The sequence below is a fragment of the Chanodichthys erythropterus genome, chromosome 16 (genome assembly GCF_024489055.1).
Source record: "Chanodichthys erythropterus isolate Z2021 chromosome 16, ASM2448905v1, whole genome shotgun sequence".
NCBI classification, from domain to species: domain Eukaryota; kingdom Metazoa; phylum Chordata; class Actinopteri; order Cypriniformes; family Xenocyprididae; genus Chanodichthys; species Chanodichthys erythropterus.
In genome coordinates, this window is record NC_090236.1 from 46,537,360 (window position 1) to 46,555,636 (window position 18,277).

The 18,277-nt window shown below is 46.2% G+C and overlaps 1 protein-coding gene across 1 annotated transcript in view; it reads left to right on the plus strand.

Moving 5' to 3' along the window:
- Positions 1-18,018, plus strand: part of mb21d2 (Mab-21 domain containing 2) — a 159,414-nt gene extending 141,396 nt beyond the window's left edge. The window contains exon 2 of the mRNA XM_067363860.1: positions 16,748-18,018. Coding sequence (XP_067219961.1) covers positions 16,748-18,018 — 1,271 coding nt within the window. The remainder of the gene's footprint in view (positions 1-16,747) is intronic.
- The last annotated feature ends 259 nt before the right edge of the window (positions 18,019-18,277 follow it).

Here is an 18,277-nt window from a genome sequence, read left to right on the forward strand (position 1 = left end):
GTCGTTACTGTCCCGCTGGACGGAAACTTTGAACGTAGTGTTGGTTAACGTCTCTTTCCTCAAAAGCTGGAGGCTTAGAACGTGGTCTTCTCTGTTGCTGCCTCAGAGGCTCAGAACGGTGTTGTATCTGTTAATATCTGTCCCCGTGCCGGACAGACTCAGAACGCTATATCTGTTACGTCTTCCCCGATGGGAGACTCAGAACAATATCTGTTATGTCTTTCCCTGTTTGAAGGGCAGACTCAGAACGAGGAGTGTCGGTAGAAAGGGTACCTTTATCCCTTTCCGATGAGGAGGAGATTGCATTTTGGCGCTTCTCCATTTGAGTACTGTGATTGGCTGCTGGCATCAGAGGGGACACACACAGTGTGGCCCACCCTTCTCTCCCATGTGGAACTCATTTGCATAAAGCACAAAGTTGGAAGTGTTTACAGTGTCTTTAAAGTTTACCAATGCATTTCTCACTTTCCAAACCACCACCAGAATACCTTTGGCAATATTCTAAACAAATAGAGACTAAACATGATGGAAAAAGATTGAACTGTCATTCAATTGTACATTAACAGCTGTATTTGTATCAGATGTTGCACTACAAATGGCTGTCACTGAGAATACTTATTTTGGTGAATAAGTATCAAATGGATATGTAGTTTGCATCAGTTCTAAGGTTTTCAAACATAGTTTTGAATGGATTCGGATGGATCTTTGTGATCTCTCTTTGTTTCACCCATTTCTGCTAAGTTCCCAAGGAATTTTTATGGCAGTCTCTGGCCAACTTTAGGAAATAATGTCTAGATGGGTGAAGGGCAGTAACTGCCTGTGGACCAATGGGAAGCCTTGTCCTTCCCAGGCTTGGTACAAGAGGTCTTCTTCTTACCCTCTAAGAGAGGTCTGGATGTTTTCCTTCCATCTTTATCTGATGGTGTTGGACAGTTTGTTTGTGTTAGGCCACCAAGATCCAATCAAAATGTAGCAAACGTTTGTCCGCTGTTACGGACAGAGAGGGGCCCGGCCATAAACTGGGCCCTAGAATGTGCTGTTCACTACAAAGTCAAATATAAACAGGTAATTTCCATTCACTCTAAATCACACACATTTGAGAGTCAACTTAAAATAAAAAAGGATATTTCACTAAAAATATTAAATTAATTGTGTCATAATCTAAATAATTTAAGAGATTTTACATGATTTATTCAAGTAGATTCCATTAAAGAATCAAACCTTAAAAACTACTCATAAATATCATGTGTAATATTGTTACCACAAATTTTAAGTAAATAACTCATATCATTTTTTACAGTGAAGACCAAATAAAATCACATTTAGCAGGGTAGCGTTTCCCCAAAAGCATTGTAAGTCTAAGTTGATTGTAGAAACATTTGCCACCATTGGTCTCAATGATTGACTTCGCTCACAGTGATTTTGTGAAACGCAGACTGAAACAGTGCAGTTAACAAGAGCAACATTCAAAACGTATGACTGCGTTTACTGAAAAAATACCAGCTAATGTTAAAATTACTGCACTGCTTTGACGTTAAAACTACACTATAAGCAGTGACGCTAAAATAGCATTCAAAATGTGCATTCAAAAGCACTTGGGAAATGCCGCGCTTTACTGCGCTGCATAAAAAAAGCGATTAAAACATTTCTTCATCATGATATTCTTATAACATTCAAAAAACAAATAAGAAATGTTCACAGATGTTTTGATTTACTTAGTTGTTCCATTAAGTTTGCTCCGGTCGCTTGTAAGTGTCCGCCATGTTGAATGGATTCTTCTCGGTTCAGCAACGACCTGATGTGGATGACGTCACTTTACGTTGCTCAGTAAACTTAAAAATAATAATTTAAATAGGAGCATTTACTCAAAATGTCACAATCTGTGTGTTTAGTTTCATTTTCAAGGACTTTCAGTTGGTTTGTCTTCAGTTATATGTTTCCCACCATTAATCTGTTACCATGGACACTCATTAATTACCACAGTTGTTTGTCATTGTCTCATTATCACTGTGTATTTAAGTTCCTCTTGAGTTCTCATTCTTTGTCTGGTATTGTTTGTTTGTAGACACTCTGTCACGTTGCCTGCTGGCCATTGGATTACCTGAGTTTGTTTAATTAAAGAACCTTTTGTTTGTTGAAACCAGTTTGAACCTTCATCTTCTTCTGAACCATAGTGTTTCAGAATACCGGACCTTTAAAATGAGAAGTTAGAAGATTGCTTCCTTCTTCCTTCCCTTGGAATGGCAACAAACTGATGGAAGGAGCTACAATTTGTATATTCAAAATGGAAGAGACCTTGAGGAGTACGTGAAGGAGTTTGTGAGCGTCTGCCATCTTGCCACCTGAGATGACATTACGCTCATGGAGGGTTTTGGATCAGACTCGACTACGAGATTCGGCTGGTGATGCCCGTGGGAAACTCCTGCTGGACGCTGGCTAAGTACATCAGCTTTGCCCTGTGGGTCGATGGATGTTTTGCTGTGGGAGAAGCAGAAGAGAATCCAGCAACCAGCGTCCAGTCCCACTCACCATCCATCAGTGCCCCAGAGACAGACCCAATGCCCATGCCCACCATGGATACAGAGCAAGAGCCCACTGCAGATCAAGAGACCCAGCCATTTACCCACCATGGAAATCGAGCCTGAGCCAAAGCCCGCCAAGGCGCCAGAGCCAGCAGCCACATCCGTCCCGGAAAGAGAAGCCAGAGGTCCTGGCTGACCAGGTGTGTGAGCCAGCTGCTATATCCATGCCAGTGGGGGTGTTAGTGGAACTGGATACAGAGGGATGGCTGATGGACTGGAAGTCAGATGTAGTGCTTCCCACCCTGCCTCCCCACAAACCTTCTCTGCTGTTGGTCCCTTTCTGGATTTATGTATGTTCATCACCTCTGTCTTCATTGTCACTGCTGGTACCACCCAGCTCAGAATCATCAATGCCTTCATCACTGGTCCTGTCCAGCCCTAGTTTGTCGTCATCACCAGCCTTGCCCATCACCAGGAGTTTGTCATCACCTCCAGTCCTGTCCTTCACAGAGGGTTCTCCACTGCCACCATCCCTGTCCATCACAGAGCCTTCATCCACACCCAGTCTGTCTCTTCTGCCCGTTACACCGAAGCCAGCCATTCCCTCAGCTGTGCCTCCGCTGGCTCCCTTCAGCCCTTCATCATCAGCCCTGCCATGCAGTCTTGATCTGCCTTGGGGCTTCCAGTCCCTAGCTCTGCACTGGTGTTAAGAGTCCCGGGCTCGGACCTCGGACCGTCGACCAATCAGTGGTGCCATGGGTCCTCGCACCCTCGGCTCCACCTGGGACCTTCATCCCTTCGACTCCACCAGGCTCCCTCGTCTCACCGGCTCCACCCTGGTCAGTCGTGGCCTCACCACCACCACGGACCACCGGGCTGTCTGCTGCGATCCATCCATTCACCCCTATGGCTCCATCAGACTCCTCCATCCCTCAGGCTTCACCGGGGTCCTCACTCACACTGCCATCACCTTGGTCCCTCGGCCCCATGGTTTCACCTCAGCCACTCATCAACTGGACTCCGTCTTGGTCTCCCTGTCTGTCGGTGTCACCATGTCTCTCAGTCCATCGGATATCTCCTGGGTCTCACCATCTCCCTGCATAGCCTCTGTCAGTCAGGCTCAAATTACCTTGGCTCCTCCCATCACTGCCGCTGTGGATCACTTCCATCATGGCCGTCTCCTGGCTCACTCTAAAATCTCGTCGGCTGTCCGTTCCCTGGATACTACCATCCACTCCTCCATTGGCCCTTCTATTGTCATCTCCTCCAAGGCTCCTTCCACTGTCATCTCCTCCATGGCTCCTCCCACTGTCATCTCCAAGGTCTCTCTCAACAGCTCCTCCATGGCTTTTGCCGTGGCTTTAACTTACTAATCCTTTAACTCATTCTTTGTCCAGTATTGTTTGTGTGTAGACACTGTCACATTGCCCGCTGACCATTGGATTACCGGAGTTTGTTTAAAGAACCTTATGTTTGTTGAAACCAGTTTGAACCTTCATCTTCTGAACCACAGCATTACACAAATGTTGAGCCACACAAAAATAATACTAAATTCCTCGTTAATGAAAGATAAGTGTTTTAAATTGACCCTTCGCTAAGCCAGGTCCAAAAACCGCCACAGGCCAATCGTGGTTTAGCAACCGTTATTAGGCGTGGGAGGTCTGTCAAGCTTTCGAGTGAGGGAACATGCCGGAGCGTTGTGCCTATGGATTGTGTTAACCTGATACCCGGTATCCTAAAAGTTTGGACAGGGTGGTGGAATTTTTTTCCTTTCCTGAAACCTAAAACCCAAGGGGAGAAATGCCGGTGTTATGACAATTTGTGCTACCCTGTCAGATTTTGCTACATCCCATTGAAACAGTAGGTAACTTTAACAAAGTCTGAAAAATGCTAACGTTACCCATCAGATTGTGCTTCCAGCGTGATATTAACGTGGTCTATGGCTTTATTAACATCTACACCTACCCCAACACTAAACCTACCCTTACAATAATGCATGTACCGTAATTTTGTGTTATTTATCATGACAACAATGATGTAATATGGATGTATGCATATGCAGTAAGCCCAGGTAGGACAATCTGACGAGTAGGTTATCTAGCTAGCTAACTCAGCACATCATTGCCTGGAAATAATGACGGTTCTTTGTTCATAATGCATATGATAACTGTTATAACAGAGACACCGGAGGCAGGAATAAAAGCAGTTATGATGTTTATTGAGCATACAGCAGAGCAAAACGGGTGGTGAATGGAGTGGTGGAAGATTTCAGAGGTGGAATGAGAGATAATACTGTCCTTATTATCGTTGCAGATGAATGAAGAGGGAGACGCTGGAGAAGGCAGATGGGAACACTCACACACACTGGCAGGTAGGCACACGAGGAGAACTGGAGACAATGGAGACGAAGGAGATGATGAAGCTGGGTAAGTATCGCTTTGGGAGTCCTTGAGGTAAGTTTACAACTGGTGTAACACAAACGAGACCGGACAGTGAGTGTGTGTGAGTGTGGGGTTTAAGTGCTGGTGTTGATGACTGATGTGATGAGCTTCAGGTGGCGGTGATTAGTACGCTGGTGATTGGGTGCGTGGGTACTGGAGTGAGGTGGAACCTGACGTGTCTGTGACAGTACCCCCCCCTCCCACGGCCCGCTCCTGAGGGCCGAGGACCCCGACGTCGTGGTGGTCGTCCTCGAGGTCATGGGGCAGGCCTGTCTGGGTGGTTAGTGTGGAAAGCCTGTAACAGAGCAGGATCAAGGATATCATTCTTGGGGACGTACCACGTAAGCAGTTCCATCGTCCAGGATGAGTGGAAGGGGGGGCTCGACGGCTGCCACGCCAGGTTCTGTGGAGGGAAGAACAGAAGGGTGGTGAGGTTTTAATAGTGACACGTGGAAGGTGGGATGAATTCTTTTGTACTGTGCAGGGAGTTGTAACCGGTAGGTGACGGGGTTGATCTGTCGCAGGATGGTGAATGGGCCAATGAAGCGGGGACTCAGCTTCTTGCAGGGCAGGCGCATCCTGATGTCCCTGGTGGACAGCCAGACCTTCTGCCCCGGTTGGTAGGTTGGAGCGTGGGAGCGCCGAAGGTCGGCTGTCATCTTGCGCCTGCGTAGGGCTCTCTGCAGCTGGTGGTGAGCTGAGTCCCATACCCTCTCGCTCTCCCGAAACCAGTAGTCGACGGCAGGAACGTTGGAGGGTTCCCCGTTCCAGGGGAACAGTGGGGGTTGGAAACCGAGTACGCATTGGAAAGGTGTTAATCCAGTGGTGGCTTGACGGAGGGAGTTCTGGGCGTACTCGGCCCAACCCAGGTACTGGTTCCAGGAGTTCTGGTGGCCGTGACAGAAGGTACGCAGGAAGCGGCCGATCTCCCGGATCTTCCGTTTCGTCTGCCCGTTCGACTGAGGATGGTATCCAGACGATAGGCTGACGGTCACACCCAGGAGCAAGAAGAAAGCCTTCCAGACTCGGGAGATAAATTGAGGTCCTCTATCAGAGACAATGTCCTCGGGGATTCCATAATGATGGAAGACATGGTTGAACATTAACTCGGCTGTGGTCATGGCTGTAGGTAGACCCTCCAGGGGAATGAGTCGGCAGGCCTTGGAGAAACAGTCTACGACGACTAGAATGCATGTGTTACCATCAGACTCTGGGAGGTCGGTGACGAAGTCGACCCCCAGGTGTGACCAGGGCCTCTCAGGAACGGGCAGAGGATGGAGCTTGCCGGTGGGAAGATGGCGTGGGCTCTTGGAGATGGCGCACTCCCTGCAGCCCTGCACGTACCTTCTGACGTCGTTGGCCATGTTTGGCCACCAGAAGCGCTGTTTGAGCAGCGAGAGGGTCTCATTGACCCCCGGGTGACCAGTGCCAAGTGAAGAGTGAACGGAGTGCAGGAGTGGAGTGCGTCTTGTCCGGTTGATGTAACGCAAGCCCTGGGGGCAACCCGGCGGAGTTCGTGAGGAGGCATTGGAGGAGGGGAGTGTCTCTTCTGACCACTCGATGGGGTTCATAAATATGGATTCGGGCAGGATGGTGTCGGGGTCTTCGTTCTTTTCCTCGGGTGCATGGAGACGCGAGGGTTGAGTCGTTTGGCAGCCTTTAGGTACTCAAGGTTTTTGTGGTCAGTGAGTACCTGGAACGGATGGTTGGCTCCCTCCAACCAATGCCTCCACTCTTCAAGGGCGAGCTTGACAGCCAGGAGTTCCCGGTCCCCGATGTCGTAATTAACCTCCGCCGGGTTGAGCTTGTGGGAGAAGAAGGCACATGGATGGAGCCTACTTTGATTCCCCTGCTGCTGTGATAGGACCGCTCCCACTCCGGTGGTGGAGGCGTCCACCTCAACGACGAATGGCAAGTCTGGATTGGGGTGGACGAGGAGGGGAGCGGTGGTGAAGGCTTTCTTGAGGTGTTCAAAAGCTTCGTTGGCAGGTTGGGACCAGGACAGAGACTTGGGCTGATGACGGAGTAGGTTGGTGAGTGGACTGACGATGGTGCTATAGTTCTTGATGAAACGGCGGTAAAAGTTGGAGAAACCTAGGAAGCGTTGGAGTTCTTTTATGGTACTTGGGGTTGGCCAGTTCTGGATGGCGGAAACCTTCCCCTTGTCCATCTGGATGCCACTGTGATCTATCATGTATCCCAGGAAGTGGACAGAGGGCTGATGGAATGAGCACTTCTCTGCTTTCAGGAATAGATGGAACTGCCGTAAGCGTTGGAGGACCTCCGCAACGTGGTGGCGATGTTCGGCCAAGCTCCGGGAGAAAATAAGGATGTCATCTATATACACTAGGACGGACTTGTGGAGGAACTCCCGGAGCACCTCATGGATGAAGTCCTGGAATACGGAGGGGGCGTTGACCAGGCCATACGGCATAACGAGGTACTCGTAGTGGCCGGTGGGCGTGACGAAGGTGGTCTTCCACTCGACCCCCTGCGGAGGTCCAGCTTCGTGAACACAGTGGCACCACGGAGGTGTTCCAGGGCCGCTGGGACGAGGGGAAGTGGGTACCTGAACTTGACGGTTATCTTGTTCAAGGAGCGATAATCGATGCAGGGCCGCAAGCCTCCGTCCTTCTTGCCCACGAAGAAGAAGCTTGAAGCAGTAGGGGAAGTAGACGGGCAGATGTATCCTTGGTTAAGGGCCTCTTTGATATATTCCTCCATGGCCTTCTCCTCCGGTACTGACAGGGGGTATATGCGTCCCCTAGGCACTGGTTCACCCGGCAACAGATCGATGGCGCAGTCCCATGGCCGGTGTTGAGGAAGCTTGGAGGCGCGTTGCGGGCAAAAGACGTCACTGAAGTGGGCATAATCGGGTGGAATGTTGACGGAGCGCTTATCCACAGGACTTTTGATGGAGGTTGCGTTCATGGAGATGTCTTTGGAGAGAGGAGATCTTGGAGTGGGAAGGTCTGGGAAGCAGCTGTAGAAGCAGTGGTCGCCCCACTTCAGGACTTCGCCCGTGCGCCAGGAGATGGTGGGGTTGTGTTGTTCCAACCATGGGCGCCCTAGAACCACATCAGCGGTGGATTCCTCCAGAACCAGCAGATGGATGTTCTCGGTGTGGAAGATACCCACTTGTAGCTGAAGCGGTTCAGTCACCCGTCGGATCATTCTTCGACTCAGGGGTTTGCCCGTGATGGAGTGGACCTTGTAAACAGTCGGAGAAGGCGAGGTCTTGAGCCCAAGGTGTCGACAGAGGGCGCCGGTAATGAAATTTCCTGCTGACCCTGAATCGAGGAGCACCACCACTGGAATGGAAGCATTAACAGCAGTAAGGTTTACTACAGTAGTGAGTGGTTTCATTTTTTGGATTGAGGGAATGATGGCACTCACCACGGGTCAAGGAGGACGAATTGGGCATGTGGAGATTACATGCCCAGGGGATCCACAATATAGACATAGATTCAGGGTCAGCCGTCTCTGTCTTTCTGTAGAAGATAAGCGGGAGTTATCCACTTGCATGGGTTCACTTGCTGGTTCTGGGGAGCTGACGGGTTCGGACCGACGGAGGAGTGTGGTGGTTGGTGGCTGGCTCTGGTGCTCTTGGAGGCACGACTGCATACGAGAACCCACGCGGATGGCGAGTTGGATGAAGCGTTCGAGTCCTAGGGAGTCCTCGTATGCAGCGAGATGCAACCGCACGTTGGGCTCCAGCCCTTGTCGAAAGGTGGTGATGAGGGCTTGTTCGTTCCAACCACTGGTTGCGGCTAGCGTTTGAAACTGCAAGGCATAATCATTAACATTTTTGTTTCCTTGTTTAAGGTTTTACAATTTCTCACCAGTAGACGAGTCGGTCAGGGGTTTTCCAAAGACTTCTCTGAAGTGAGAGACGAATGCAGGGTATGATTTAACGACAGAGCTTCTTTGAGTCCAGAGAGAATCCGCCCATAGAAGGGCCTTACCTTGCAGTTGTGATATTATAAACGCTATTTTAGCCGTGTCGGTGGGGTAGAGGTGCGGTTGCATCTCCAGAACCAACTCACACTGTAGAAGGAATCCGCTGCATTCCTCCACCGATCCAGAGTAGGGCGCCGGTTTGGCCATGGGACTGGTGATGGTGGTTGGGAGGTGAGTGCTCGACGTAATACGTCCACGAGCTCCTGAAAGGGGTCCTGATGGCTCATGCTGATGCTTTTATGGTCCGGTCTTCTGTTATAACAGAGACACCGGAGGCAGGAATAAAAGCAGTTATGATGTTTATTGAGCATACAGCAGAGCAAAACGGGTGGTGAATGGAGTGGTGGAAGATTTCAGAGGTGGAATGAGAGATAATACTGTCCTTATTATCGTTGCAGATGAATGAAGAGGGAGACGCTGGAGAAGGCAGATGGGAACACTCACACACACCAGCAGGTAGGCACACGAGGAGAACTGGAGACAATGGAGACGAAGGAGATGATGAAGCTGGGTAAGTATCGCTTTGGGAGTCCTTGAGGTAAGTTTACAACTGGTGTAACACAAACGAGACCGGACATTGAGTGTGTGTGAGTGTGGGGTTTAAGCGCTGGTGTTGATGACTGATGTGATGAGCTTCAGGTGGCGGTCATTAGTACGCTGGTGATTGGGCGCGTGGGTACTGGAGTGAGGTGGAACCTGACGTGTCTGTGACAATAACATTCTCCCGCTTATATTTTTAGCACGCCAGGCTAACATAACTCCGTCTTGCCTTTAACAATTTTATTTCATGTTCAAATATTATTTGAACATGAAATAAAATTATTAAAGGCAAGACGGAGTTACGTTAGCCTGGCATGCTAAAAATATAAGCGGGAGAATGTTATCATTGCAAAGTGGTCAGGCTAACGTCTTGTGTTTATTCCACAAGACAAGCTGTTTGATTTATAATTATTAGGTTACTTTCCCAAATTTCACTTAACCTGCTGTGGATGAACAAAGCTTTTCCTCAATAAATTGTGTGTTTCCCATTTGAATGGTCAGCGTATGAGGCGGCTGCTGCTCGCGCTGGGAGCTTTAGTTTAGTAGAGCTTCAATTTTGATCAAATTATTTTCTAATCGGTTGCATATTATGTCGTGGATATATCCCTTGAACGCATAATCCCTTTTGTCTTGCTCTCTCAGATATTTCACCTGTTCGCAAAAAATGACTAATTATCTCCTTGAAAATGTCTGACAACGGTGCTTACATACTGTAAATGACTTGCCAGACGCGAAAGCTTGACAGGCGTAGCAACAGTAACTAAGGAGGGCGGGGCTTAGCGAAGGGTCCATTGCATTAACTATATACCAGACTTTAATTGCAGTGTTCTCAATCTATAAGTTAGTAGCACTGTTCGGGTGTACAGTGTGGTTTCTTCTCGTGCAATAAGTGGGTGGGTAATACGCTAATGTTTCGTTTTGACATCACAACGAAATGGCTTGTTTGATTGACTCAGTCGACTCTTACTTTTGAGAGACAATAACTTTATATACGTTGAACTTTCAGATTTAAAACTTTGCAGGATGTTTTCATTGACTTAGAGCTATGTTACACACTACATGAAAGGTAATTTTCAAAAATCCATAATAGGGGCACTTTAAAAGGTTTCCCCCAAATTTTGAAATGGATAGGAATTTGTTGACATACTACTGAAGTGTAGCTAAAATATTAATGTAACATTAACTTACATCAGATCTCAACATTATTTTGTTGACATTTCAGCTGTATTTTCAATGTGTCAGCAAAAGTGATTTAGAATCAACATCACATTAATATTGATCAAATTATATCAGTGATGTAGAATCAATCATAGTGTGATGTTGATTCAATAGTAGTGCCTTTTTTTTGTTAATCTCATCATTGTTTCAACATTAAATGCGGGTGCAAACGTGATATTGAACTAACATGACTTCATAATGTTGATTCAATGATATTATCATTGATTTTTTTTTGTTGAAATCTCAACATTGTTTCAATATGTTGAAGAAATATCTCTTTGTAATTTAGAATCAATAATATTACCATTGATCTGTGGTTGAAATCTCAACATTGTTTCAGCATTAACTGAGGGTGCAAAAGTGATACTTTCAGCAACATCACTTTATAATGTTAATTCAATGCAATTAGCGTTAACGCATTAACACTGACTCAACATTGTTTCAATAATTACATGCTATCTGGGTGCTTAAGAACAATTAGACATGCATGAGAACATTAAACTGCCAGCTGCATCCGTGCTCATCATCAACTCTCTATGCCCTTAAAAATCATTGTAGACGCACAATGGAATGTAAACAAGGTAACACCTTAATATGGGGAGCCATTATATTCTACATTTCTAAATTCTACCCCATACCTAAACTTAAAGGTGCCATCGAATTGAAAATTGAATTTACCTCGGCATAGTTGAATGACAAGAGTTCAGTACATGGAAATGACATACAGTGAGTCTCAAACTCCATTGTTTCCTCCTTCTTATATAAATCTCATTTGTTTAAAAGACCTCAGAAGAACAGGCGAATCTCAACATAACACCGACTGTTACGTAACAGTTGGGGTGTACGCCCCCAATATTTGCATATGCCAGCCCATGTTCCCAACATTATGAAAGGCATTACACAAGGGCAGCCAGTATTAATGTCTGGATGTGACAGCATCAGACTAGGTAAGCAAGCAAGGACAATAGCGAAAAATGGCAGATGGAGCAATAATAACTGACATGTTCCATGATATCATGATATTTTTAGTGATATTTGTTTCGTTAGCATGTTGTTAATGTACTGTTAAATGTGGTTAAAGTTACCATCGTTTATTACTGTATTCACGGTAGGGCTGCACGATATATCGCATGAGATTGTCACGCGCATTTCGTCAGTAAAGCCGGTTCCCTGATTACCGTTAAATCTCCATCACCTGCTTTCAAATGGAGCGGCATTTAATAGACAGAGCCGTAGATCACTGAAAAGCCACGCAATATCGTGTTCATTATCGAAGGCGATTCATCTGCGATATGAACGCGATATTGCGTGGCTTTTCATTGAACTACGGCTCTGTCTATTAAATGCCGCTGCATTTGAAAGCAGGTGATGGAGATTTAGCGGTAATCAGGGAACCGGCTTTATTGATGAATTGCGCGTGACAATCTCATGCGATATATCGTGCAGCCCTAATTCACGGAGACAAGAGCTGTCGCTATTTTCATTTTTAAACACTTGCAATCTGTATAATGCATAAACACAACTTTATTCTTTATAAATCTCTCCAACAGTGTAGCATTAGCCGTTAGCCAAGAAGCACTATCAAACTCATTCAGAATCAAATGTAAACATCCAAATAAATACCAAACTCGCACGATTAGACATGCTGCATGACTAACACTTTGTAAAGATCCATTTTGAGGGTTATATTAGCTGTGTAAACTTTGTTTATGCAATGATAGAGTCGAGAGCTCTGGGGGGGCGGAGAGCGCGAGCAATTAAAGGGGCCGCAGCATGAATCGGCGCATTTCTAATTATGCCCCAAAATAGGCAGTTAAAAAAAAGGCACCTTTAAACGCTACAACAACTACCTTACTAACTATTAATAAGCATTAAATTAAGAGTTTATTGAGGCAAAAGTCATAGTTAATAGTGAATATGTGTTCCTCATACCAAAGTGTTATCATAAACTCAAGTAAACGTCACATTCTTCCTCCCCCTCATCCCTGATGCTTTTTCCTAGTGCTGGTGTCAACTTTCAGGTCCTCTGATCCACTGGAAATAGATGCTAAATATAAGTTCTCCGCTCTCTTCCGTTAAGTGATATCATGTGACAGGAAGTGTACAGTAGCTTAAATTGTTCAATATTATGTAACTAATCCTATGTCTCTAAGAAATGTACATGAAAAATTAAGTGCTTGTGTATCTAATAACATCACATTTATTGCATGAACAATCATGAGACCTCTTAAACATGACAGCATGTCAGCATAATCAAATAATTTTATAGTATAGTAATAGTATAGTATAGTGTAATATAAATATAGTTGTCTCTATTGTTACGTCCCAGGCATAAAGTTTGTCTAGGGAAAAGGGGAGTAACAGTGAAAAAATAAAATAACATGGAATGTTGGGGTGAGTGAGTGTGCCCGTCCCCTGCACGACAGACACAAGTTGAAGCTCAACAAAAGGGTTTATTAACAAAAAATCTTTTAGACAAAGCAAAAAAGTTAGTCAAAAGGAAGCAAAAGAGACTTCAGGAGGGGATATTGCCAAAAAAACAAACAAAAGTACAATCTGACTAGTTAAGGAGTAAAACTACTTAAGACTACCAAAAGAAAACAAATAAACAACAGAAAAGTACACTAACTCCCTAACTAGCCAAAAACAGGAGAAAACTTATTACAAAAATCAAATAGGCACCCACCTCCCTACAGCTTCCAACACGTTTGAGCATGTAGATGACAGCAACAATGACTAGATGACCAAAACTCAGGCTACAATAAGCCTATTAGCTTTGTGGAAAAGCTTCACCGTCTCACACAATTAATCACACAATTAATCACACAACACAGAGCAACAAGCAGAGCAGGAGAGGAACACAACACTCTGGAAGGCAGGCTTCAGTTTGAGTAACTCTGGGAGCTTCTTTTCAGCATACAGCCACAACGAGCCCCAGGTGTGATCAATCAACTAGATCTCTCTCTCTCTCCCCAGCACCTAGTAGAGCAGCAGAGAGAGACACACAGAGAAAAGGGAAAAAACCCAGCACACAGGACAAAATATATACACCAACGACACAGTCATGGAACGTAACACTATTGTGTTCAGGCAGGAAGACGAGAACAGATAAATCGTGATCAGAATAATCCAAGTTTAATTTCAAATATCCAAGAAGGCAGACAGGTAGGGTAAACACACCATAACGTAACGTAGATCAGACTGAAGGTGAAGGTACAACTTAAGTAATGAACATAATGAGGATAATGACTAACACACAGCTGACACATTAAATAATAATGATGGTAACCAAAGAGATGGCGATGTTGCGGTGATGAGCGCCGAAGGTGGAGCCAGAGTACCCGAGGACAGGGATGACGCTGGTGAGACCGAGGACAGAGGTGACCCTGGAGGGAGGGAAGAAGGAGTCCACTGCAGCCATAGTGGAGAAGGGACAGAGCGCAGTCCGGATGTCCGTGGCGTAGGCAGAGCAACGGCAGATCAAGGGGGAGCCGGCAGGACGAGGGAACCCGGTGAAGTCAATCAGATGAGGGTCTCTGGAGGAGCCAAAGGTGCGAGGAGCCAGGGCGGAGCTGTCAGGTCGATGGGCCGAGATGGAACGAAGGGATCCGAGGCCGGAGGCAGAGCCGCTGGATCCTCCTTTACAGGTGCTGCTAGTGGTTGCTTGACCTGCGGCTCGATGTCCTGGTGGGGCATCCCCAGAGACAGCGCAGGGCTGCAAACAAGCTGTCTGATCTCTGTGGTGGTGGAAGTGACAGGAGACTGGACATGATGATGGTGTCATTCAACAAGGATGAAGATTCAAATACCAGGTGGGATAGGGTGGGAGCCGACAAGTCCACGTCGAAGTTGATCAGCCAGTCCTCTGCTTCTGTTCCCTCTTCCACTGGTGTCACAGGCTCACACCCCTGGTCAGACGCTGGGGCTCCACTTCCGGGGTGATGGTAAGCTCTGTCCACAGGCTCTGGCTTACTCGTCATGGCGGGTGGTGCCGCTTGATCTGTGGGGGGCTCTTGTGACATCTCCGTGGTCGCTGGTGTAGAAGTTTGCTCTGGGTCTGCCTGCTCTCTGGATTGGGACGCAAAGCTCTCCTGATGATAGCCTCGCTGTAGTTCAGTTAACTGGTGTTTAGGAGGTCGACAGGATGATTGTAGTTGGCCCTGATCCAGAAAAGGGGGGCTAGTGATGGCAAGATGACAAAAGTAAACAGAAAAGTAAAAAAAAATAATGGTGCTCTCTTGAGCCAGGATGACAAATTTGGCCTGGTCGTCCATTTTGGGCAGTCCGATCTTCTGTCATAATTGTGTTCAGAACAAAGAAACGTGGCAAATGAAAAAAAAAATTGCAAAATTGACCAACTGAAACCTGGTCTAAATTCAGTGGCGCAATATTATTATTTTTTTGTTATTTAAAGAGCACGTTAGTAATATATTGCTCAATGGCGCGGTCTATTAGCGGGTGCACAACACGCTTACACTCTGCTTATTACAGTCTATTTCAGTTGCCTCAAAATAGCAACATGCAAACAATGCGCCTGAACACACCTCTTTTTCAAATGAGCAGGCCCATGGGCGCACAAATGCATTTGCTATTTAAACAATGTGGCGCAGGAAAATAACTACGTCGGGCTGAAACTAGAATGAAAACACTTGTTTTGCACCTGGCGCCACATGTGTGATAGGGCCCTAGAGTTTAAACAAGGTTTTTCGTACCCGTTCAATGTAACATATTGCCCATGCACTTGTGCAACAGTCCTTAGACACTAACAGTTTACAGGCGGTATAATTAAGGTCACAGTTATAATGGCTTTGGACAGTGCCAAAGCCCACTAGGGGGCCTCAGTGATCCTCCAGGTAGGCCGTGAGATAACTTAAAATGAATTTAAATATATTTAGGGATGTCCAGATCCGATCATGTGATCGGAAATCGGGCCCGATCACGTGGTTTCAGACTCGATCGGAATCGGACGTTATATATCAGGACTCGGATATATATGTATTAGGGGTGCAACGGTTCTCGGTAAAAAAAATCGAACCGTACCGTATGGTTTGTTTAAAATAGCAACGTGGAAAACAGACAGAGTTCAAATAATGTACGTTTCATTCGATGGATACGCAAAACGTTACAACAACGATTATCAAAAAGCGTGTTAACTGCGAGTGACATCTGTTCTCATGTCCTGAGCTAGCTAATAACAATAGACACATGAGATAACGTGTAGCCTACGTGTTCTCAGAATGAACACAAAACGACAAACTTTGATGTTTATGGAAACTGTTGCCTCCAATGAAATAAGCTGTTCGGGCACACTTTCTCTTTGTCGGGGTCTTCTTTGTGGATGTAACCATCTCCGAAGTTTGCACTATGCATCTGTTTGCCTCTAAATGTCCAATAATTTGCATGTCCTGCCACTCTTTTTCCGCAGCTAAAGAATCCAGCCGTATGTTGTACTTCAAAACATTTTCGGTGTAACGGCCACGGTTCAGCTCGTCTGCTATATTCTTTGCGGCGTCCATCTTCATTAAATTTTGATATCAGCTAGAGCCGGCCAGAGCGCTGCATACTAAGTAGCCATGCTTCCCTTGGAGGGTGGCGGCAATAACAAAAGAAACAAAAGCCGGCGTATCCGATTCCAGTATGGAAATACAAACAGACAATGACACGCCCCTACTGCGAGATAGAATCTCTAAAAACAAGCCAATTTCAACATCAAAATGTACGCTTTTAAATAAACCAATATCTAAAACACAGAGATGCTTCTTCATGATCTCAACTAACAGATTCTGCAAAAAAACTAAAATCACCAATTTTGAAAAAAAAAAAAAAAAAATCGCTTCTGTCTCAGTTTGCTCAATAGTTGTGCTGCCGACTTGTGTCCCTGGTTTCTGTGACGGGTCACATATATATATATATATATATATATATATATATATATATATATATATATATATAAATTTGTATTTTTGAAAGAAATATTTCATTTTTTGTACAGTTATCATCAGCTACAAGAATCTTGGTTATGGTGTACATTTATACTGTATATACTCTATTTTGTCTCTGATTCAGGCATGGTGCAAAAGCTGGACCAAAAGTTGCCTGTCGCAAATGAGTACCTACTGTTGTCCGGTGGTGTGCGAGAAGGTGTGGTGGACATGGATCTTGATGAACTTGGCATCTATAACCGTGGCTCTGACTATGACATGGCCTTCACCCTGTTGGTTCCTGCACTGAAGCTGCACGACCGGAACCAGCCTGTCACACTGGATATGCGCCACTCAGCACTGGGTCATTCTTGGCTCAGCTTGCGACTCTTTGATGATGGTACCATTAACCGTTGGCGGGACTGTTGCACACTGACTGACCATCTGAATGGCACCACCAACTACTTCTTCTCACCCACACTGGTAGCTGACTGGTTCCATGAAGCTGTTGGACTGGTGCTGGCAGAGTTACAGCGCAAGCCACAAAGAGGCACCCCGAGGGTGGAGCGGGTTGAGCGTCACAGCACGATGCTGTCTATGATTTTAGGTGTGGGCAGTAGCCGCATGCTTTATGACATTGTTCCTGTGGTGTCTTTTAAAGGCTGGCCAGCGGTTGCTCAGAGCTGGCTGATGGAGAACCACTTCTGGGATGGCAAAATCACAGAGGAGGAGGTTATCGGCGGCTTTTATCTGCTGCCTTCCTGCTCAGCCTCTGGTTGCCAGGAAAATGAGTGGCGTCTTTCTTTCGCCCGCAGCGAGGTGCAGTTGAAAAAGTGCATTTCACCAGGCCTCATGCAAGCTTACCAGGCATGCAAGGCGATTGTTGTCAAGCTTCTAGCCCAACCCACTGCTATCAGTCCTTACTACTTACGCAGCATCATGTTGTGGGCCTGTGACCGACTACCTGCAAGCTATTTGTCACAGGAAGACTATGCTGCACACTTCCTGCTAGGTCTCATTGATGACCTGCAGCACTGCCTTGTCAACAAAACCTGCCCTAACTATTTCATCCCGCAGTGTAACATGTTGGAGCACTTGTGTGATGAAACCACCATATTTCATGCCCGTAAGCTAGCACTGGTACGCTCAGATCCGGTTGAACACCTACACTCCATCATCGAACAAGCTAAGGCGGCCAACAGACTGACACAGGAGATGCAACGTCGCGGGAGTTACTCAGGACTGCCCTCTCCGCTGGCAGATCCTTCCTCAGTAGATCACCAGCAGCCAGATGACCGCTTGGCCAAGAAGCTACAGCAATTGGTAACCGAGAATCCAGGCAAGTCCATTTCTGTGTTCATCAACCCTGACGATGTCACACGACCTCATTTCCGTATTGATGACAAGTTCTTTTGAAAACTAAGGTCTATTTTCACTGCTCTGATGGCTGAACCAATGGGATGTGTATGACACTGTCGATAAACTGGAGCTGTGTCCTTGTGCCTGCGTACATCAGATTGGAGAGGATCTTTTGGAGGAAATGTACTGCAACAGTTCTGGCCTTACTGAGTGGAAAATCCCAACCATTTACACCTTCAAATAGTGGATTTCATGTCATGATGACTCTGAGAAGAAGAGCTGTGTAAGTCTAGCATATTCTTGACAACGATTTACA